The sequence below is a fragment of the Lycium barbarum genome, chromosome 5 (genome assembly GCF_019175385.1).
Source record: "Lycium barbarum isolate Lr01 chromosome 5, ASM1917538v2, whole genome shotgun sequence".
NCBI lineage: Eukaryota > Viridiplantae > Streptophyta > Magnoliopsida > Solanales > Solanaceae > Lycium > Lycium barbarum.
Window position 1 is genome coordinate 88,168,151 of NC_083341.1, and position 25,026 is coordinate 88,193,176.

At 38.1% G+C, this 25,026-nt stretch overlaps 1 protein-coding gene across 2 annotated transcripts; it reads left to right on the forward strand.

Annotated features, from left to right (window-relative positions):
* LOC132641049 (derlin-1) lies at positions 1-23,843 on the forward strand. Of its 2 annotated transcripts, XM_060357925.1 has the most exons (7): positions 1-207; positions 8,381-8,516; positions 21,954-22,027; positions 22,156-22,249; positions 22,453-22,581; positions 22,686-22,846; positions 23,313-23,843. In XM_060357925.1, the coding sequence occupies exons 1-7, from the start codon at positions 191-193 to the stop codon at positions 23,536-23,538; spliced, it is 837 nt and encodes a 278-aa protein (XP_060213908.1). In that variant the 5' UTR covers positions 1-190; the 3' UTR covers positions 23,539-23,843. The 2 variants fall into 2 exon arrangements, with proteins under 2 accessions (XP_060213908.1, XP_060213909.1); XM_060357926.1 differs by lacking the exons at positions 1-207; positions 8,381-8,516 and adding an exon at positions 20,167-20,250.
* Positions 23,844-25,026: the final 1,183 nt, after the last annotated feature.

A 25,026-nucleotide genomic window follows, 5' to 3' on the forward strand; every position in this document is an offset into this window, starting at 1 on the left:
ATAAAAGAAAAAAAAGTTTGCCCATTTCTTCCCTTCTAACTAAATCACATCGAGTAGATTCTGGAATTTGGAAAAGAAAAACAACCCATTCTCTCTCGTAGAAATCGTTATTACCAATTTCTTCTTTGTTGTCCTCAATTGAATATCTTTTCCTCAGCGAACAACCTCTCAAGTGCTTTCTGAATTTACGATGTCATCTCCTGCTGAGTAAGTTCCCCTTCACGCTTAATTGTTTTTTCATTATCAAATGCTCTCAACTCTCTGTTACTCCATATGTTTAACCAATTAAAGCTTTTTAGCCACTTTAGGGTTCTCTTTTTAATTCTATGCTCTCTTGGCTAGTGGTTCTTTATTATTATTGTTATTATTATTATTATTATTATTATTATTATTATTATTATTATTATTATTATTTTGGTATTATTTGAATATAGTATGTAATTCTCGGTAGTGTGACACACCTGATTTCAATGAATGTGACAGTATATGTGTAATCTGATGCTAATTCTATTATTTTCTTTATCAAATACTCTCAACTTTGTGTTCTATATATTGAGCTCTTGGGACTTTTCAGTGGGTTAGGTGCCCATTATTGAGGATTTTGCCTTGTTTGATCGGATATATTATGCAACTTTTGGTTGTGTGATGTTTGGACTATTTGGAAATTTTAGTTTAGTAGCCTGAAGTAATAGATTCTCAATTAAGTTTTCTGTTTAAATGATGGAATTAACATTCTGGGTGGACAGTTGCTTGCTCTTTGTTTAATAATACCCAAATTAACAACCAGAAATCCTTGATTTTTGAGAGTAGAAGCTGTTAGTATGTCTTGTAGAGGTAATGGCATAACAGAAATGCATAAGAGGAACAATATATTACGGAAAAGGGCCAAAACTGTCCCTGAGCTGTTGGATTTAGTTTAAAAATACCCTCCGTCCACCTATTGAGGTAAAAAAGCCCCCACAGTTTTCTTTTGGCCCAAAATGACGGTTTATAATAAAATGGAAAAGGGCCAAAACTGCCTCTGATCAATTGTATTTGGTTAAAAGCGCCATCCGTTTATACACATCAAATTAAATCACTATCAAACCGCTGAAATAAGCATTTTTTTTTTAAAGAAAATAAGCTCGTTTTGGGGAACTCAAAACAATCTTTTGTTTGACAAGGAAAAAAAAATTTACAGCTAGAAGAGGCAATAATTAACTGAAAGTATAGGTTGATGCTAATGAATGATACTATAGGTTGCAGCATTTAGGTGCTCCACTGTTTGGAAGGGAGGGCCCCGTTTTGTTATGCCGTGGAGAGGATTGAATGGTACATTTGATATGAGCAGGATAATACGTACGGAAAGATGAACTGTGAAACCAGGAATTATGTGTTCGGCCAATTATGTCTGGGGTGATGAAGAATTATGGTATAATAAAAGCCGGAGAGAATACAAATTACGGATAACACTCTAATTTACTCAGGAAATGTCCAAATATTTCATTCTTTAATGTTGTCCTACAGATACAACTCTTTCTAACTCTCACTTATAATTCTCTTTATCTCCTTCTATGACTTAAAATCAGAGAGGGAGCATCAATTTATAGGCATATTGTTAGTACACGCCATTTGGAGACTCGAAGCCTTCACACCATTCAAGCTTATCAAATTTGAATCTTATATTCGGCATGTTTCAATCAAGCAATCTAGATTAGTTCATGTCCTCCATGTTTGAATTTAACCATCAATATTTGGATATCCAAAAACATAGGAAGAAAATCAGCAATTGTTGATTTCTTGAAAATTCAAGACCTCTTAATAGATATCTGCCTTGGCTTGAATTTTCTAACATAGGAGACTTGCTTCATCTTGAACAAATTTGACTAAGCAGTTTTCAGTACCACTTTTCAATCACTAAAAAGCAATACATGATCTTATCAGTGGTATCACCTTGGCTAGCTCTTACTTGCATCTCTCTGGCTTCATGGCAACTTTGTGATGTGGAATTTCTTGAGCTCTCTAGAATTTTGCCTTAGTGCACACACTTTGTCCGAGCTTGTGTGAGTTGTGCTGCATAGTCCATTTGATCTCAGAATTACCTTCCATTACCAGCTGCATCATTCAACACAATGACTCTTTTAGGCACTAGCATTTGGTTGTATGGTGGTTGACTTCATCTTCATTCAAACTTCTCGCTAAGAAGTCGTTGCGCGGAAGCTTGCCTTTGTCACACTCATGCATGCTTAAACTAGCTTGGCCATTGTATCTTGCTTAATCATTGAGAGAATATCTGAACATACCATAAGTGTACATGGGCCTCATCACTTCATCCGTCTCAACCCATGTAGGGATAAATACATGATAACTTACATTCTGACATTATATTTGTTATTGACATTCCGAATGAACGGGAAACAACACAATTATGGTATATTAATAGTTGTGAAAAATGCCTTTGCATGAATATAATACCTTGGGCCATTTTTTTTTTTTTTGATGAAGTAAGGTGTTTCATAGATAGGCATCAAGTAGATGCAGAATTACAAGAGAAACAAAAGGGCTCACAGAGAGCACAAGCAATAGTTGTTAGCTTCTTTACAATATGTCAAACTAGCACTAGAGAGCTAACAAAGTCCAAAAAATGTTCAGTGCTAAATACAGGGGTTAGATTAACCCAACTGAACAAAAGAAATAGACAACTAGCCTTAAGAGAGTGGTTTGGAGTTGAAATCCCATCAAAACATCTACGGTTCCTTTCAGTCCATAAACTCCAAAAAATAACTCCAGGGATCATCACCCAGACTTTCTTGATGGACTTATCAACTCTCCATGAATTCCAGCCTGCATAAGCCTCTTTCACATTTTGGGGCATGACCCATTGTAAGCCAAAAATACAGCAGAACATATTCCACAGGTCCTTTGTCACTGCACAGTGAAGGAGCAGGTGATTGACTGTTTCTGGGCTATTTTGACACATATAGCACTTATCTTCCAGTTCGAGGCCTTTTTTGTTCAGATTATCTATTGTTAAACATGGTTCCTGGACGGCAATCCAACAAAAGCAGATGATCTTGGTAGGCATTTTGGTCTTCCAAATAAGTTTCCAGGGCCAAAGTTCAGTGATCTGATTCTGGCAGCATATATGATGATAACAATCTTTCACAGTGAAAGAGTTATTTGTTCCCCATAACAATGTATCAGCACATGTGTCATTCATGTTATATTTCTCCACATTAGCAAGTAGTTCAAGTAGACTCCCTATCTCCCAATCATGCACATTTCTCCTGAGCACTACACTCCAACTATTGCCACATCTATTCTGTGCAATTGTGGAGTTTTTGTCTCGAGCAATCTGAAACAGGCTTGGGTAGACTTCCATGAGCGGAATGTTACTTAGCCATCTGTCCCTCCAGAATTTAATATGTGAGCCATCCCCTGCTTTGAACCAGACCTTCATAAAAAAAATTCGCTCCACAGCTTACTAATGTATTTCCAGGGACCAACCCCGTGGGGTAAATTGGAAGTATTTGTGCTCCATTTGTCCCTTCTTCCATGCTTAGCAGCAACAACTTCTTTCCAGAGACTAGAGTCATTTGTACTAAACCTCCATAACCATTTCATAAGCATGCTTTTGTTGTGAGAGGCTAAATCTCTAATGCCCAATCCTCCCTTGTTCTTTGGCTGTATAACTTTTTCCCATTTGACGAGATGGAATCGGTGAGAGTTGCTATTTCCTTTCCATAAAAAATCCCTCCTAATCTTGTCCAGCCGACCACATATCTTGCTAGGAATAGGGAAATGTGACATGTAGTATGTTGGTATGCTATCAAGCACACTGTTGATAAGGACTAGTCTTCCCCCCATTGATAGATATTGCATCTGCCAGGAGGCCAGTCTTTTTTCAAACTTCTCTATGATCCCATTCCATACTTCAGCATTCTTGAATTTGCTACCCAGAGGTAAACCTAGGTATGTGGTTGGAAGTGTTCCAATAGTACACCCCATGATACTTGCCAACTCTTCAGTGTTTGGGACAGCGTTGTCTGGATACATTATGCTTTTCAGCACATTAACATGGAAACCCGATAGGGCTTCAAAGAGGAGGAGAGTAAGGTTCAGGTGTAGCATTTGTGTTGAGTCAGCCTCACATAAAATGATTGTATCGTCAGCGTATAGCAGATGTGAAACTGTGATTGAGGCCCCAGGACTGGAACCCACACTGAAACCCTGAATCCACTGCATTTGTCTGGCCTTGTCCAACATTTTGCTCAGACCCTCCATTGCTATAATAAACAAAAAGGGGGAGAGAGGGTCCCCTTGACTGATTCCTTTCTGAGGAGAGAAAAACCCCACTGGTCCTCTATTCACTATGACTGAGTATTTCACAGCTGAAATACTAAATCTGATCCATCTAATCCACCTATCTCCAAATCCCATCTTTCTAAGAATAGAAATAAGGTAAGACCAGTTGAGCTGGTCGAAAGCCTTCTCAATGTCAAGTTTGCACATCACACCAGGTTCACCACTTTTAACCCTCCTTGGCCTTTAGATACCATTGTGTTATACCGTGAGGATACCTGTACATTTGATATAGAAAGAGAATGATACTACAGTGTAAAAACCAAGTTGGCAATCAATTGGATGGCTCGACCAATTATCTTTACACCAACGGATAAGTAGGATGAATTACAATAAAAGAGTATACAAAAGGAAATAGAAAATTAGTGATTACACTCTAATTCATCCATAAAGTACCTCAAAGTGTAATGCCTTACAAATTCACTTTAAGATGGAATTTACACTAGTGTCAAAACGTCATTTTGTAATACTGTCTCACTTTTCAAAAGGAAAAAAAAAAAAAAAAAAGGAATCTCACGATTCTCATTAACTATTTAACAACCCCTTCTATCCCTCATACGTCGGGAGGATTCTTTCTTCTTCTCATTACATTTTCTTCCATAGCTAACCGATGAAATGGAGTGCCACAATTTATCTGCATATGGTTAGCACACACCCAATTTGACAATTCAGATTATACAGGCATATGGTTAGCATAAACCCGATCTGAAAATTCAAAGTTTCAAACTTGTCAAACTTGATTCTTCTACTCAACATGTTTGAATCAAGCCTTAAATATTGTTTGAAACCCTCCATGTTTAAACCATAGATTCAACATACTCAGGAAGAAAAATAATCATGGACCAACTACCTAAAATTCAAAACATCTTAACACTACTTTTAATGTGATGGTGATATGCTGGAATTCGAAAATTTTCATTCCAGCTGAAGTAAGTTTTGTGAATATTAAAATCATTTGACATTATCATGGGGTAGAGCAGGAATTGGATAAATGGTACATGACAAAATGTTAATTTTTTTTCTTTTGAAACTGATACTATTGTATTCCTCAGCATTAAGGTAATGCTGGCCACCTCCAAAAACACGGAGTTCAACAGAAAGAAAGAAAAGAAAAGAAAAAAAAAACAGATTTATGATTTGCCTTCTGGGTCGAGTTCGTCGCACGGGGCTTGCCTAGTGCGGGTTATCTCTCCTGTGTGGTTTGCGGGCTATTGCACAGGAGCTGGGTTTACCCTGTGCGCACCCGAAGGGTAGCGGCTGAGGGTTCCCATGTCATCCAAAAAAAAAAAAAAAAAAAGAAGGAAAAAAACAGATTTATAGGGCTCCTAAGAAATCTACCAGATCATCTACTTCCTCTCCTTCCAAACAGTCCACCAAATGCAGGATGGTATAATCCTCCACCACTTCTTTTGAGTCTTACTGCCCCCTCTTCTAATCCAGCAACTCATCGGATCTGCAGTGTGCTTTGGCATTGTCCACTTGATCTTTGTGAGACTGAAGAACATAGTCCATATTTGAGCAGTGAATTTGCAATGAAGGAATATATGATTGTTGGTCTCTCCAGTCTCATTGCATAAAAAACATCTGGTCACTACTGGCATATGCTTCTTTCGTAGTACTTCATGAGTGAGACAAGCCCTTTTGGCCACCAACCATGTAAAGCATTTCACCTTAGTTAACTTTTCCAGATATTCTTCCAAGTCCTTGTACTGCTCCCCACCTCTGCATTAATCTCTTTCTGGTAGATCTTGTTGACTGAGAAAATTCCATCCATAGTATGTCTCCATCTCAATGAATCTGCCTCAGTTGAAATGCCAGAAAAACCCTCAATCTCCTTTAATAGGTTTGCCACCCTCCCCACTTCCCAATCACTCAAATTTCTCCTCAAAAATAAGTTCCAACCTTGAGGAGACCAACAATCATTGATATTGACATCATGTCTGTTGCTCAGCAAAAATAAGTCAGGAAAGGAGTCCATTAAAGAAGCATGGCCAATCCAGATATCCTTCCAAAACCTAGTTCTGGTGCCATTTCCCACCTTAATGCTAGTATTCCCCTGCAGTTTTGACCATAGAGATCTGATTGATCTCCATACTCCGACTCCATAAGTTGTATTGACCTCATTGGAACACAAAGGGCTGGTTTGGCCAAATTTATGTAGAATGACTTCCCTCCACAAAGCTGTTTCCTCACTACTGAACCTCTATAACCACTTCATTAGCAAACAGTTGTTTTGTATCTTCAAGTTTCTGATGCCAAGACCACCTTGGCTCTTGCTCAGCTGTGCTACATCCCATTTCACTAAATTATAACCTCTACCCTCTTTGTTTCCTTTCCACAAAAAATCCCTCCTCAATCTGTTAAGCTTCTTCGCCACACAGGATGGAGTGGGGAATAAAGACATCACATGAGTTGGAAGAGAATCAAGAACAGAATTGATTAAAGTGATTCTTCCCCCTAAAGAAATGAATTGTGCCTTCCACTGTGCTAGTCTCTTCTCTGTCTTCTCCACTATGCTATCCCAAATCTCCACATCCTTATGCCTACTGCCAAGAGGCATGCCTAAACACACAGTAGGCAAATTGTCCACCCTGCAGCCAAGTATATCAGCCAGAATTTGTATGCGGGCAACTTCTTTTATGGGAAATAGACTGGTTTTCCTCCAATTCACTTTCAAACCAGAGGTAGCTTCAAAAATTACCAACATTACTCTGATGTATTGGATCTGGTCAACTACTGGCTCACAAAAAATTATTGTGTCATTTGCATAAAGCAATTGACAGATTTCCATGCCCTCCTCCCTCCACCTCTAATCTTGAAACCTCTTATCCACCTGTTTTGTAGAGCAATTCTCGTCATACTGTTAAGTCCTTCCATGGCTAAAATAAATAGAAAGAGTTGATATTATATCAACAAAACAAAGAGAAAAGGATGTTTCCTCTTTCAAAAAAAAAAAAAAAAAGAATGTAAGTGCTTGATGAGCTAGTGTCCATCTTTATTGAATGCTATTTATCTTCATCTTCATCAATGAGTTGTGCTTTGTCATCTGTATTTCCCTAATATGACATGACACTGATCTTCCGCAAAAACATCTGGCATCCCATTACTTCCACACTGTCCACGAAATGCATTTTAGAGTTGAGATCACATGTTTTTGGTTAGTTCTTTTGTCCTCCATCTGATCCAGCTTGGTAAGGCACCTTTGACGGTGTAGAGCATTGCACTGCTTAAGCCAAACAGTCAAAGAAATACTTCCCAGATGCCTGTCACCTCTAAATAGTGAAGGTAAATATGACAACATCTTTTCATGCATGTAGCATCTATTTTGTCCTATTCTGACCTCTTTGTACATTATCTTGCATGAGACAACTTATTTAAAATTGCATGAGACAAGCCTTATGCATTTCTTTCCCTAAAGACAGGTCAATTTTCTTGGTATTTTGGCTCCATATTAACTGCCTGGAAACTGTTAACCATTTCTATTTTGCTAGAGTGGGGATTGTAATATAGTTCACTATGAGCTGCCACTGTTGTACCTGAAAGAGTCTACCTCTTCTAATAGTTTCGCTATCGGTTAACTCTTGGGTAATGGGGTTATTTTCTTTCAATATTGGCGATTCCTCCTAAATCTGAGGTCCAATGGATTCTGTTTCTGCTTATTGTTAAGCATTTATCTATGGCAACTTCATGTTTGCGCTGCGCAGTTGTACAAATTCTGAAACTTATCTTTCTGTGGTGTGTGCTCAAGTGAGAGGTCCTTTAGAATCTAATGCTTATGTCATTTCCAAAGAAAGGAGAAGTTTGGAATATATGTGTGTACTGATTTGAGAGTTGGAGTAAATTGATAGCTTTGGGGTGCTGTCCTCCTACCTATAACCTTTGGCGTTTAGCTTTGTTATCTTTTGCTTTCCATGTTTTTATCCATTTAGCTAGCTTTCGTCCATCTTCTGGTCATTGCTATAAATGCTTTCTGCTTTATACTTTATTATCTTCCATGTGATGTTTTCACAACAAAATCTAATTGATTCTCTCATTGCAGGTTCTATAAATCACTTCCGCCTATTAGCAAGGCTTACGGAACTGCTTGTCTGTTGTTTACAGCTGCATCTCAGTTGGGATTGTGCCGTCCGGATGATATTGCATTATTATATGAGCTAGTATTCTCTAAGTATCAGGTAGATATCCTTACATTGACTTATAAACACTGTATATTAGCATCTTTACGACTCTAACCAGACACCAAAATATGTCATACAATACACTGCTGATTGTGTTAATTAATTAACATGAGGAGACTTTATTTTCCTCGCGTAATTACAAGAATATAATTCTTTTTTTATTCTAATTGATTGTCTTTCCTTAATTTGTTATAAGATTCATTATATAAATACCCTTTCTTATCGGATGTATAGACATACATAAGTGTTAATTTGCTGCGATCTATAAACTGAAAGAACGTGGTTCTTTCAGCAATTATGCAAGAAGGTAAAGTACGGAATAATAGATCAACACAATTATTTTCACATGGAAAACTCCTTTGCTCAAGTGAGGCAAAAACCACAACCTATCTCAATAGGCTTTCCCCAACTCTCCACTATAACACAAGCAACTTTTAATGTTGCAACGCCATGTACACCTAAGGAACTGTCTCTAACAGCCCCTACCCCAAACCTCAACAATTCTTACTAATTGTTGGTACTTTCTCCACCTTCTTCAGAGACTCTACACAGTCTATGAAGTTCCTTACAACCCAATAACAACCTAATACAAATCATTAGAAATGTAAAGGTTACAAATAAACTTGTAGAATTAAACTAAGCAACAAGAACTATAAAGATTATACTTGATAGGCACAGGTTCTTTGTCGCAGTTTATTCTCTCAAGCTGAAGAACACTCAGTGTTAAGATCTCGCTCTTATTCTCTCTTTGTAGTTGAGTCTCTCGTCTTCAACAAGCACCAATGTGATGCTTTATATAGGAGTAGAATAGCCTCTTTTAGTTCTGCCAATCGAACCAAGACTTGGTTCAATTAATTGCAAGAACCCAATCCTTGTTGGACTTGGATTTGACTCACGCGTACGACCTCTTCTTCTCCTAATCCCAAGCTAATTCCATGTGCTCAAATATGGTAAAGTTATCATGTCTTGAACTCCTGTTCCTTGTAGAATTGGATTATGCCTTAATCATAATTTAGGAGGTAAAGTCAATATTTGCCACCGATGTGATATGAAAAGTCATCAGGCACGTATTTGTCGTACCGTGTCAAACTTTACCAAGCCTCCTTCAAAAGAAAAGAAAATAATGTAGTGGCGCACTTGACCTTTCGAAATGATGATGAAGCAGTCCCCTCAAACAAATATGATGATACCGAGGAAAATCTTGCTTATAAAGATGATTTTAAAGGTCTGTCAAATACTACTCATTTAGAAGCTGGAGGCTTCTATGATGATATTGACGGAAGAACTGATCATCTCATTGGGGAATAGAACTATAAGAAAATTTGTTGTATTCTCTTATGTTTGCAACTAGGTTCTTCTTTCTTAAATGTATATCCTAAAGCATCATGTCTTGCTAGTTTCTACATTTCTAGTGCAGTTTCTTAATGTTTCTTTGTTGTTAGTTTTCACGTTTCTTATAATGTGCATTGTATTTTTATGAAGAATATGGAAATTTCTAGTCATCAGTTAGACTCAAGATCAATTACGATGATATATGTCTTATATAGATAGTGCTAAAACGAGCACCATATTAAGAGATAAGAAGTATTTCTCTTATTTGGTGATGAAAGAAGTCAATGTTAATACAATATATGGTAGTACAAGATTAATTGAAAGCTGAGGAAAAGCTAATCTATTACTGACTGAAGGAACAAATTTGATAATTGATAAAGCATTATATTATAATAAGTCTCAAAGAAACTTACTAAGTTTCGAAGACATTCACCAAAATGGCTATCATAGTGAAACTACAAATAATGAAAAGATTGAATATCTCTATATTACTACAATGATGTCGGGTAAGAAATATGTGCTTGAAAAGTTATCCGGTCTTTCTTCCGACTTATACTACACGAGTATTAGCATGGTTGAAACACATGCCATAGTAAACCAGAAGTTTACTATATCAAATGATTTTATTCTTTGGCATGACTGGTTGGGCCATTCAGGTTCTAATATGATGCGCAACGTAATTGAGAATTTATATGGGCACTCAATGAAGAATCAGAAGATTCTTCCATTTAAGAAATTCTCTTGTGCTGTATTTTCTCAAGACAAATTGATTACTAGACCATCAACAATGAAGTTGGGATTGAATCCCTTGCATTCTTGAAACGTATTATGTTGGCCCATTCACATACCACGTGGACCATTTAAATATGATATGATTTTAATAGATGCATCTACAAGATGGTCACATGTGTGTTTATTATCAACTCACAATTTGGCATTTGCGAGATTGCTCGCTCAAATATAAGGTTAAGAGCACAATTTCCAGATTATGCAATTAAGACAATTCGTCTCGATAATGCCGGTGAGCTTACATCTCAAGCGTTTAATGATTATTGTATATCAATTGGGAAAACGGTGGTGCTCATGTTCATACTCAATATGGTCTAGCAGATGCATTGATCAAACACCTCCAATTAATTGCTAGACCAATGCTTATAAGAACAAAACTTCCCATTTCGATATCGGGTCATGCTATTTTGCATGCAACAATTCTTGTACGGATCAGGCCTATAAGTTATCATAATGTCTCCCCGTTACAATTGACTTTTGTTTAGGAGCCAAATATTTCCCATCTTAGAATATTTGGATGTGCGGTGTATGTTCCAATTGCTCCACCACAACGCACAAAGATGGATTCCCAAATAAGATTGGGAATATGTGTTGGGTATGAATCTCCTTGTATTATATAATATTTGGAACATATGACTGGAGATTTATTTAAGGCAATATTTGTTGATTGCCATTTTGATGCATCAATATACCTAGCATTAGGGGGAGAAAAAAAGCAGTTGAAAAAGGAGATAGATTGGAATGCATTGTCATTATCTCATTTAGATCCTTGTACAAATCAATGTGAACTGGAAGTTCAAAAGATAATCTATTAGCCAAATATTGCAAATACTGAAAAAAATTGAAATCAATTGCAAAATGCATTAACTGACCTATCAAGAGTTACTAAATCTCATATTCCAGCTGCTAATGCTCCAATTTGAGTTATGTTCCGGTAGGATGATCAACTAAGGCAAATGAGTCTAAACCACGCTTAAAACGTGGTAGACCGATCGATTCCAAAGATTAAAATCTCGAAAAAGAAAAGGAGCAAACAATCAAAATGGTCATAATGTGGAGGAAGCTGCTCTAAAAGAGCAACAAGACAGCAATTATAAAACCTCGGGCGAGGTTCAGGTACCTGAAAATAATAAAAATGAAGTCATTCAGACGTCATTAGACCACTCGAGCACCATAGGCGGGGCTTAGAACGATCCTCTACTGCACAAACCACCCTCCCCCCCCCCCCCCCCCTCTCCCCACAAACAACCAAGGGGCCAAGGAGACTACTAGTCACGCTCTGATCAAATGGCCATGGTTCATACTAGACTTGGTTTCGTTCATACTAGACTTGGTTTCGTGTCTCCTAAGAACTCAAGGATATGATGTGTTATAAAATAAAAGCAGTGCAATAAAATAAAGTAGCAATAACAGAGAGAAACACAAAGTAGTAACTTTTCTTTCCTTTTTGAGTGTGTTTTACATTGCTATTTGCAATGCCTTTTATAGGCATAAAAAGGTAACAAGACTTGGAGAAATCATTCTTTTACAATAGTAAGAGTGGGGTCCATTACATGGGCATCCACCATATGAATTATTTAAAACACTAATAACATGTTATAAAACTATATAATTGCAAAGAAGAAAAGCTTGATGAGAAAGGGGAGAAACTTTGTATTTCACTTGTTTGTGGTGTCTACAATTGGGAGAATAACTCCCTTTTTATAGATACAAGAACTTGGACTCCAAGTTACAGAATAGACAAGGAAAAACTTATCAAAATCTGTTCACCACAAATTTTGCCTTTGTCCCTAAGGCTCTTAGGCAAATAGTCTCAAGCCTATTGCCAACTAATGGACATATATATATTTTGCAACACTCCCCCTTGGATGTTCATTGATATATAATGTGCTTTGAACACTTCTCTTTAAGGAGTACACATATTTAGTACTCCCTCGGTTTCTCATAGTACAGGGGTATATTTGGCCCTGTTTGGTAAATGGGCCCATATATATCACCTTATATACGTTTCAGAAATGCAGGGGATTCAATCCCAACTTTAATTGCTGATGGTCTAGTAATCAATTTGCCTTGAGAACATGTAGCACAAGCGAATTTCTTAAACCGAAGAATCTGCTAGTTTTTCAAAAAATGCCCAAATGAATTCTCAATTATTTTGCACATCATATTAGAATTGGGATGGCCCAATTGGGCATTCAAATAATAAAATCATTTGAATTAGTAAACTTCCGGTTTACTATGACATGTGTTTCAACCATGCTAATACTTGTGTAATAAATGCTGGAAAGAGCGGGTAATGTTTCAAGCATATATTTCTTACTTGCCATCTTTTGTAGTAATATAAAAATATTCAATCTTTTCATCATTTGTATTCTCAATATGATTGTCATTTTGGCGAATGTCTTTGAAACTTACTCCCTTCGTCCCAAAAAGATTGTCTTAGTTTGACTTGGCACAAAATTTAAGAAATAAAGGAATACTTTTGAAATGTGTGGTCCAAAACAAGCCTTAGATATTTGTGTGGCTGTAAATCACCTGATAAAGTTAAATTATTTCTAAACATAGAAAGGTGCCAATCTTTTCGGGACAGACAAAAAAGAAAAGGAAGACAATTTTTTTGGGACGGAGGGAGTAGTAAGTTTTTTTTCCGAAGCCTTTAGTTGGTCTTGTACTACCAAATATTGTATTAACATTGGCTTCTTTCATCACCAAATAAGAGTAATATTTTGTATCTCTTAAAATGTTGTGCGTTGTAGCACTATCTATAAGACATATATCATTGTAATTGATCTTGGGTCCAACTGATGAATGAGAAATTTTCATATTTTTCATAAAATAAGAAACGTGAAAACTAACAACAAAAGAAACGTTAACAAACTGCACTAGAATGTAGAAACTAGCCAGACATGATGCTTTAGGAAATACATTTAAAAACAATCTAGTTGTAGACACAAAAGAAAACAACTTTTCTTATAGTTTTATTCCCCAGTGAGATGATCAGTTCCTCAGTCAATATCATCATAAAAGTCTTCACTTTCCAAATGAGTAAAATTTTGGGAGGGCTTTAAAGTCATCATCTTTATAAGTAAGGTTTGCCTCAATATCATCATATTTGTTTGAGGGAGTTGTTTCATCATCATTATTTCGAAAGGTCAAGTGCGCCTCCACATTATGTTCTTTCGTTTTGAGGAGGCATGATAAAGTTTGACAAAATGATCGTGCGTATGACAAACACGTGGCCAATGACCTTTCATACCACATCGGTGACAAATTTTGACTTTGCCTGTTGAAGGATTACCTTGAGAACCCTTATCGTTCTCATGCTTATGTCCACCATTATGACGTCCACGACCACGGGAATCATTTTGTTTTCTTTCAGACTGATTATATGTTGCTATAACATTCGCTTTAGGGAATGGAGTAGATCTAGTGGGACGGGCTTGATGATTTTTCTTAACAAAGTATTATTCTGCTCAGCCACAAATAGGCATGTAATTAATTGAGAATATTTCTTAAATCTCTTTTCACGGTATCGCTATTGTAGCAGCATATTTGAAGCATGAAAAGTCGTAGAAGTTTTCTCCAGTAAGTTCTCATTAGAGATAATGTCTCCACATAATTTTAATATAGAACTTTCTTTGTGACTAACAAAATTATACTCAATTGTGATTTTAAAATCTTGGAACTGAAGGTGTATCCACTCATATCAAGCTTTTGGTAATATCGTAAGTTTTGGGTAGTCATATCGACCCGTCAAATTAATCCATAATTCAAGTGGATATTTCACAATTAAATTTTTAGGTTTTAATCTTCACGAAGATAATGTCGAAGGAAAATCATAGCCTTCGCTTTTGTCACACCCCAAGCCGGAGGGGCATGACTGGCACCTGACCGTAAGGCCAAGTGCCTACTTGTAATCAGTGTTGAGGATGGTGAGAGGCGAGGCGCGGCGACAAGGGCTAGCCTCAAGCCTCATAGTGAGGCGTGGCGTGGCGAGCGCTTTTTAGAAGCGAGGCGAGAATTATAAATACCCAAAAACTCAATTACTCAACAAAATACTAGCAAATATTTTATACTCAACATGATTGAAGTTTGTTTATATAACAATAAAAGGCAAAAATTCATATAACTTGAATAAATAACAATACTGAAATGGAAACAAAAAATTTGCCGGAACTGGGTCACCGGCCAGTTGCCGGAAAAGTCAGATCTGCCTGAAAAAGGCTAATCTGTTGCAGCGGCTCCCAAAAAAGTCAAAGAAAGAAAGAAGAAAGAAGAAGAAGAAGAAGAAGAAGAAGAAGAAGAAGAAAAGAAACAGGGCTTACTTGAAAACCCTATCAGCAACGGTGGAGGAAGATGGAAGACGAGACAACTGAAAGTGAAACCCTAGGTAAAAATTAATCTTTTGCTCTCTTTTTCTGTATGGTTTTAAGTTACACACTTTTTTTTTTGTTTAATTAAAAGGTGTCGCCATGCTCGCCCTTCTCGTCTCGACCTTGCCTTTCCAAAAACACCACGCCTTGGCTGTAAATGGCGACGAAGGATCGCTACGCCTCGCCTCACGCCAAAAGGCGTAAGGTGCTTGCCTTCCTAAACAATGCTTGTAATATCTGTCATACATTAGGTGCAAGGGTGACTCGGTTGAGCATGGGGTTTTCATAATGGAGGTCTCAGGTTCGAAACCCCCTGTCGCATGGGATTTGCCTTCTGGTTGAGTTCGTCGCACGAGGCTTGCCTAGTGTGGGTTGTCTCTCATGTGTGGTTTACGAGCTATTGCACAGAGCTGGGTTTACCCAGTGCGTACCCGAAGGGCAGCGGGTGCGGGTTCCCATGTCATCCAAAAAAAAATCTATCATACATTGCTCACAACACCAGGGCTGACAAGGCCTACGTATACCGGAGTAACGAGTAGAAATTATGTCAACCATCATCACCTTGTGAAGCATGGGCTATAACCATACATATATGTACACGGGCCGACAAGGCCACCATAAGGATGCATAAGTCATTAAAAGGCCATACCAGAAGCTTTACATACTAGTCATGAGCTGACAAGGCTATACATAAGAAACCTGTGCATAGGACACATGTCTACGAGCCTCTAAGAGTGCATCTAACTGACATAACAGTCGGGACAGGGCTCCGCCATATCCAAAATATAAATATATACAGTGCATACCAAAATGACAGCAAAGCAAGTCCGAAGTAGTGGAACTGGGCGGTCGACTGCTGAACTGGAGCAACCTACCGATGGGGTACGTCAATCTGAGGAGTCGGACCTGCGGGCATGAATGTAGTGTCCCCGCAAGGGAAAACAGTACAGAAAGTGTACCGAGTATGTAAGGCAGGATAAACATGACATAAAGATAACATAAGTAAGGAAGACCGGAAGGAAACAACTTGGAACCTGGATGCCTCTGTGGGCGTACATTATGCAAGCAGACTTTTTTACATATACATATACATATATAGGCCTCTGTGGGCTAGTATCATATCATATATGCTGCTCTTTGGGGCTCATCTCATCATATAACATGCGCAACTGCAGTGGTGTAATTGCACCCTAGTGCCATGCCCGCCGTTATAGCCCGGGGTGTTATAATATACATATATAGCGCAGATTAGTGCCATGCCCGCCGGTTATAGCCCAGGGTGTTATCTTATACATATACATGATGCATGAAACACATGGATTAGCAATACCAAGCCATTCGGGGTGACATAAGGTCGGTATCCCCCGAAAACATTATGGAGCTAACATGAACATCATCAAGCCTTGGCAAGATACAAGAATATACCTACATATGATTTCATAGCCTTTCATGTTTTGGGGATTTCTCATAAACATCAAGATGGGAGCATCTAGCTTACTTAACATAATATGGAAGGAAGGAACATGGATATTGCCGGACTTAGAGTAGAATCGTTTCTTGTGGGACGTTTGTTTGCATATACGTGTAGTTGGACTCCTGCCATAGAAGAAAGGAGATGAAGAAGCCTTAACATACCTTTATGATGCTTCGCTTGCTTGGCACAACAACCCGCTCGTTATGCTTCCATCTCGACCTATAATCATAGAATAATGCTTTTATCACAATTTGCCAATCCTAATTTTACTTATCTAAGTGACGAGTAATTTCTATGATAATTCGGGCAACATTTCCCTTGGATTTCTTAGATTTTTCAGATCCATGAGGACCATAATAACAACATCCCATCCTAATTTGAGTTCATATAACTCAATTTATGGTCAATAGCTCGATACCTCGAGCGACAAGCTCAGTTTACCCTCCATAAGGCTATTCCTTTTTTCATACGAGCTATAATTGATTATATTTATAAGGTAATCAGTTTTACAACTCCAATTTCCAACTATATCCATCATTACATCTTTCCCAACAAACCCAACAAGATATCATAATCAATTCCAAATTCTAGTGTCGAATTCATGGATTTCTCATTTTCATGTTCAAATCCCAAGCTAGATACACCTAATTCCAAGTAAAGGAGATGGAATCTTACCTCAATTGGCTTCAACAACACCCAATCCTAGCGCAAACCACATCCACTCCAAGAATAAGAAGAACAATGATCCCACAATGTTTAAGAACTTCCGAGACCGAACTTGCGTAGATTAATCTTGGATTATGATATATATATATATATATATATATATATATATATATATATATATATATATATATATATATATATATATATATATATATATATATATATATATATATGAGAGAGAGAAAGTTGATATGTAGAGAGGAGGATGAGCCAATTTGGGGTAGTTGGAATGAAAATTTTCGGCCTTAGCACCTATATATACCAAACCCACCGCCTTAATGTGGGCCGTATTTTGTACGGGCCATACCGGGCATAGTACTCCTCTGATTTGCGAACTGTCTGTTGCATTGGAAAGAAGGCTCTTTGAACTTGAATTTAGATAGGTTATGCATCCCATAATTTTTTATATACTAGGAGAGATGCCCCCTGAAAGTTGGGCCAAAATCATGCCTAGCATTCCGCCTAATTTTCCCCGAATTCCGACGAACTTAAATTTCTTCGATTTGCTTGATCCGAAACCTTTCCATACTTACCAATCATGCTTATGAACCTCCTTAACCTTGGGACTAACGTAGTTGTGCCACTTGAACTCTTATGACACTTCCGCCTTTACGCTTCTGTGGACTTAACTCCCGGCGCGAATTAGCATACGGAGGGACAGGATGTAACATTCTTCTCCCCCTTAGGAACATTCGTCCTCGAATGTTGGGGTATATGGAATGAGTATTTCGTCGTGAACGTTACCCCGATCCTGCTAATAGTAACATCCATCCCTTGTGCTATGTCGCCTTACTTGCCCATCGCATAGACGCCAATCTCATATACTTCCCTTCCTAAAATGAGAATAGATTAAGTCATCTTTTACCTTATGAGCTCGCTCCGTATCTGTCTTCTGATCATCAATACCTCTTGCTTGGTATAAATGAAAGTACTTTGGACCTTATTTGGCGAGTCGGTTTTATCACATTGAACGGAGGGGCTCGTTTCGTGGCTACCTTCTAGAAGTCATTTTAGAAAGGTTTAGGTTTCGAACCACCGGGAATGATGCCCATTGTTTATCGAGTGGGTTACAGCAATAGCCAGGGCCCAGCACTGAGACGGTGCCTTATGAGAGTGGGTGTGGATGCAAAAAGTAGGCTTTCAGTTGGATGGTTTGAAAATCACGAAAACGGGATAGTATGGGTCTGCTTAGTTCTTCAAGCAGTAAGGATAGCGAACTTTATTAACAGTCAAATGCAAGTAGCTCGGAGCCTGCGGAAATCATGATCAGGGGCTTAGGGCCAGAGGTTGGAGTTTGAGGTGGAGATCTGGAAGATTCCGGCAGGATGATCGAAGAAATCGGAATGGGCAAAAGTCCACGGTACGCCGAGCCATATTAAGTTGTTGGGAAGTTAAGGCAATTAATTCATGAATTAAAATTCTTTCGAGGTCAGAATTCGATTATTCGGTACTCTACATGTTGTTACGAGAATATATCAGAGATCCTTCCCCAGGTGTTTTGATTGAAGCTGTCCAAAAAGTCAGTTACGGTATCGGGATCAGCAGGTCGCAAACCTAAAGTTTAGAATGTGACGTCGGTAGAAACATCGTGAAGGAATAAGAACACCAAGGAGATGACAGAGGAAGTCCAAAAAGGAAATAAGGTCTAAAGTACTTTCGTTTATACCAAGCAGGAGGTAATGATCGTCAGAAGACAGAAACGGAACAAGCTCATAAGGTAAAAGATGGCCTAGTCTATTCTTATTTTAGGAAAGGAAGTATATGAGATTGGCGTGTATGCGATGGCAAGTAAGGCGACATAGCACAAAGGATGGATGTTACTGTTAACAGGATTGGTGTAACGTTCACGACGAAATACTCGTTCCATATACCCCAACATTCGAGGACGAATGTTCTTTGGGGGGGGGAGGGGATGTTACATCCCGTCCCTCAATATGCTAATTTGCGCTGGGAGTTGAGGCCATGGAAGCAGAAGTGTCGTAAGCGTTCAAATGGCACAACTACGTTATCCCCAAGGTTAAGGAGGTTCATAAGCATGATTGGGAAGGTTTCGGGATCAAGCAAATGGAAGAAATTTAAGTTCGTCGGAATTCGAGGAAAATTAGGCAGGATTTTGGTCCAACTATCAGGAGGTATATCTCCTAATATATAAGGAACTATGGGATGCATCATCTATCTAAATTCAAGTTCAGAGAGTCTTCTTTCCAATGCAACAGACGGTTCGCAAATCAAATTAGTACTGTGCCCGGTACGGCCCATTCAAAAATATGGCCCACATTGAGGCGGTGGGTTTAGTATATATAGGTGCTAAGGCCAAAATTTTCATGCCAACTCACCCCCAAATTTGCTCTTTCTTCTCTCTAAGCCTTCTTTCTCTCGCTCTATATATTTACCATATAAATCATAATCCAAGAGTAATCTACGCAAGTTGGGTCTCGAAAGTTCATAAACATTGCAGGATCATCGTTCTTCTTCTCGTTCTTGGAGTGGATGTGGTTTTGGGCTAGGATTGGGTGTTGAAGCCAATTGAGGTAAGATTCCATCTCCTTTATTTGGAATTAGGTGTATATAGCTTGGGATTTGAACATGCAAATGAGAAATCCATGAATTTGACACTAGAATTTGGAATTGATTATGATAGCTTGTTGGATTGGTAGGGAAAGATGTAATGATGGATATAGCTGGAAATTGAAGTTGTAAACTGATTACCTTGTAATTATAATCAATTATAACTTTAAAAAAAAAAAAAGGAATAGCCTTGTGGAGTGTAAACCGAGCTTGTCGCTCGAGGTATCGGCCTACTGACTATAAATTGAGTTATATGAACTTGAATTAGGATGGGTTGTTGTTATTATGGTCATCATGGATCTGAAAAATGTAGGAAATGCTACCCGAATTATCGTAGAAATTACCCGTCACTTAGATACGTAAAATTAGGATTGGCAAATTGTGATAACAGCATTGGCTTATGATTATTAGGTTGAGATTGAAGCATAACGAGCAGGTGGTTGTGGCAAGCAAGCGAAGCGTCATAAAGGTATGTTAAGGCTTCTTCATCTCCTTTCTTCTATGGCATGAGTCCAACTACATGTATATGCAAACGAACGTCCAAAAGAAATGATTCTACTCTAAGTGAGCAATGTCCATGTTCTCTCCTTCCATATTATGTTAAGTAAGCTAGATGAGAGATCCTATGTATATTTTTGTATCTTGGCCAAGGCTTGATGATGTTCATGTTAGCTCCATAATTTTGTCGGGGATACTGACCTTATGTCACCCCGAATGGCTTGGTATTGCTATCTTGAGTTGATGCTTCATTTCCTTGTTTAATATTATTCCCAAGACCTTTAGCGTCAAGGTGAATTTCTGCACCAAGGACCATGATAAATAATTCTTTCCGATGATGTCAAGAAACTGGAATGGTATAAAGCATATATTTAAATACCTCCGAGGGACCATTAATCCACATAAAGGTCGATCTCAGGCAGGTTATTTATTTACATGTGGAGGTACAACCATATCATGACGTTTAACAAAATAACCTATGGTTGCTAATCCACATAAAGGTCGATCTCAGGCAGGTTATTTATTTACATGTGGAGGTACAACCATATCATGACGTTTAACAAAATAACCTATGGTTGCTACTTCTTCCAAGCATGCAGAGATAATAGCCATTCATGAAGCAAGTCGAGAATGCATTTGGTTGAGATCAATAACATAAGACATCCAGGAAACATGTGGCCTTTCATTGGAGAGGCATAGTCCAACAACATTATACGAAGACAATCCTGCATGCATAGCTCTACTAAGAGGAGACTACCTTAAAGGAGACGAAACAAAACATATTTCACCAAATTTTTTTAACTCATGGTCTTCGCTAGAACGGTGATATAGGTGTTCGTTCAAGTGATAGTTTGACAGATATGTTCACAGTGAAGCTGATATACAAGATTGGAACGCGTCGTCTCCGAGACACTAAATGATGTTTTCATCGGGAGAGTAAAATACGCGCTGCATTTTCTTTTCCTTAACCAAGGTTTTGTCCTACTTGGTTTACCGGTAAAGTTTTTAATGAGGCAGAAAGCAATGCGTATTACGACTAACTAGGTACACTTTTTTTATTTTTGGGGCTAGAATTTCTCTTTTACATGGACATCCATGGGAAATGTTGTAAATAATTCATATATGTGGATGCCCATGTGATGGACCCCACTCTTACTACCATAGAAGGATGACTTCTCCAAGTCTTGTACCGATTTATGCCTGTAAAAGGGATTGCAAAAAAAAAAAAAAAAATCAAAAAGGAAAGAAAAGTTACTTTTTTCTGTCTCTCTATCTCTGTTCTTGCTACTTTATTTTATTATAATGCATTTACTTTATAACGGTATTAAATATTTTAGTTTTAGGAAAACGCCTACTTATAGTTTTGATTAAAGCACCGTATCATTGAATTGTTGAATTTTCTAGTATTTCTTGATAATCAATGCCTACTCTTAACAATTCTCGGCTTGTGCTACATGTCTTTACTTCCACAAAAGATAATAGTAAGTAATGTTCTTTTGTTGATTTGCATTAAATTAAATGATGCTGAGGCCAGAAAACGAACACTTTTCATCACATGCACTTACCTAGATCATGGTGCCTGAAACGCTTTTTGTTCGAGTACCCCTGATACATGTAATTCCTTTTTTATGTTTTATTTTCTCAAATAATTATAGGATGCTACATTTGCTTCAGGTATGGAGATTGATTGCAAATTTCTTCTTTCTTGGGAAGTTCTCAATTAATTTTGGGATTCGCCTCTTAATGATGTAAGTACTCACCACTTTTGAGTGGTAGTCGTGCGCTATTAAAGAATGCAATTAGATATGAAATGCAAAAAGGTCTCCTTTTTACCGTTTTAAGAAATAATTATGATTGTTGCTTCTTGATGTTATAGAGCAAGATATGGAGTGCAACTGGAGAGTGGACCTTTTCAAAGACGAACAGCAGATTTTCTGTGGATGATGATATTTGGAGCTTTGACATTGTTGGTATGTAGATGCTGAAGAACATTTAGAGAGTAAATTACCCAAGAGGCCAAGACATGAGCCTGTTTTAGCTGTGACCTCATACTTTTTCCCCTTGCTATCCTATTTACAGTTCTACTGGTTATTTTACAGTGAATATGGTGTTTGATTCCTTTGATACGCATAAAACCAATCTTTCATTTTTTCAATTTGTTGTTTCGCTGTAGGCTTTATCTGCAATCCCATTCTTCTGGTCCCCGTTCTTGGGTATCTCACTGGTTTTCATGCTTCTGTATGTCTGGAGTAGAGAATTCCCAACTGCTAATATCAACATTTATGGTCTTGTGACCTTAAAGGTATGCTTCTGTGCTTTCATTTAGATATTTCAAGCCTCTCTGGTTCGTATGTTCTTTATCTTAATTGTCCATTGGTGAAAAGCTTCTTCCTATGCGACTTGCAGGCATTTTACTTGCCTTGGGCCATGCTGGGTTTAGATGTTATTTTTGGTTCACCAATTTTGCCAGATCTCTTGGGGATCATTGCTGGACATCTCTATTACTTCTTAACCGTGTTGCATCCACTTGCCACTGGGAAGAACTTGCTGAAGACACCAATGTGGGTGTATCCTTTTGATTGCAGTTTGACCAATGGTCATCTAGATGTTCTTTTAACTTGCTATTTGAAATCACCATATTAGTATCTTTTCACAGAGCAGCACCAGAGAGGTCATTGCAGTTGAATGCTTCATAGACCTAAATTTTATTTTGTTGTCTCCGTGTGACCTATAGGTCACGGGTTCGAGTCGTGGAAGGAGCCACTAATGCTTGCATTAGGGTAGGTTGTCTACATCACACCCTTGAGGTGCAGCCCTTCCCCGAACTTTGCTAACGCGGGATGCTTTGTGCATCGGGCTCCCCCCCCCCCCCCCCCCCCCCCCCCCCGGTTGTCCTTGGCTAATCTGGATTTTATTTCTGATTTCCACCTTAGAAAATCTTAACAAGAGGAGGTTAAGAAAATGCTCATTTTTTCTGCACTTAAGAAATGAATATATTTTTTTCTGCAAATTTCTTTAACTGGTGATGCATAGACATAAACTGGTTATGCGTTGGAGGATTGGTGCACCAGCTGCTACTCCTGCACAACCTGATAATTCTGGTGCAACTTTCAGAGGGAGATCTTATAGGGTTGGTGGAGCAACAGCTTATCCTGCACAACCTGATAGGGGTTCTGGTGTAGCAACAACGAACCCTGTGCAACCTGATAACGGTTCTGGTGTAGCATTCAGAGGGAGATCATATCGTCTTGGTGGGTGAATTACTACATTTTCCACTCCCAACCAGTATCCTAAGTCGACAGTGAATTGTTAACGCAAGGCAAGGGAGTCTTTTGTTTTTGTTTTTAACTATAAAATGTTGACAGGTGTAATTCTGCCGATGGCAGGTTGAAACGTAGATGAATGCATAACCATCAGTAATCAACCCCCTCCCTGAAGAAAAACTAATTGTGTAGATTCGTTTCTTTCTAAATTTTCCTGGTAGAAGATTTTACGGGATAATTGAAAACAGATTATGTCAATCCGTTGGAAAAGCAAGGATGATGGGTGAAATTTTTTCTTTTAGATATTTGCTAATTTTCCATGGTAAGACTGACCGTAGATGCTTTGGTAGTTAAGCATCTGTTGGAGTCATATATTCCTTGCTTCTACCACCCGATATGGCTATATATATCGGAAAATAAAAAACAAAAAATAAAAAATTTAATTTGGAACCAGAAGTGAAACATTAAAGGGTCATTTGGTTTAGAGACTAATTATGACTATCAGTGTAGAATTAATAATGCAAGGATTATAATTTACAGATTAATAATGAATGGATGGATAGTGGATGAAGAGATTGTAATATAAGAATCAATAATGAAACGAAAAGGGTCAAATATACCCCTTGTTATACTTTGGGTATAACGAGTTCAAATATACCCCTTCTCCGTTAAGTTGTGCAAAGTGGACATATATTCACATATGACATTGGCATTTTGGTGAGGCGGACGCCACGTGGCATGCCACCTCACACCCCCAACCCATTTTAATTCCTCCCCTCACATCATCACTATGCCCAAAGGGGGCGCCCGTAGCGGAGCAGCCGGTGGCAGAGTGAATTTCGACGGCCAGGGTAGGTTCGGAAGTAGTCATATCGACGATGACAGCGCCTTGACGGAAGCATGCCACACAAGGACCTAACTAAAGGACAACCGCACGTAGCTTCTTCAACAACGGCCTTTAAATAAACACATGGTTTCAATCTTTAATAAGAAACTCTAGGCTAAGGCGGATTTGTACCTAATTAATCTTAGTGATGAATCAGAAAAATTGCAAGTTGACAGTCCAACGTAGATCTATTTATTCAAGACAATGAGTATTGGACGGGTTAATGGAGGCAGCGGCGGTAGTTGGGGCTGTGAGGTGGCATGTCACGTGGCCTCCACATCATCAAAATGCTAATGTCATGTGTGAATACATGTCCACTTTGGACAACTTAACGGAGGAGGGATGTATTTAGCCCCAAAGTATAACGGTAGGGGCATATTTTGATCCAAAGTATAACGAGAGGTATATTTAGCCCTTTTCTAATAGTACAGAGTTAAATTTGACCCTTTTTCGATAATGAAATGATTGTAGAATGCATGAATTATTTCATGTCGGGTGTTTAGTTATGATATATTACATATTAGTATAATAGTTTGAAATAATTATTTACTTTTTAAACAAAATAAAAAATTATTTCTATTTCATGGCAGTTTTAAAT

Bases quoted from the DNA above. Each gene is read 5' to 3' on its own strand.
- LOC132641049 (XM_060357925.1), top strand. The intron at 22,250-22,452 runs GTATGTAGATGC...GTTTCGCTGTAG, and splicing joins TTGGAGCTTTGACATTGTTG to GCTTTATCTGCAATCCCATT. The intron at 22,582-22,685 runs GTATGCTTCTGT...TGCGACTTGCAG, and splicing joins ATGGTCTTGTGACCTTAAAG to GCATTTTACTTGCCTTGGGC.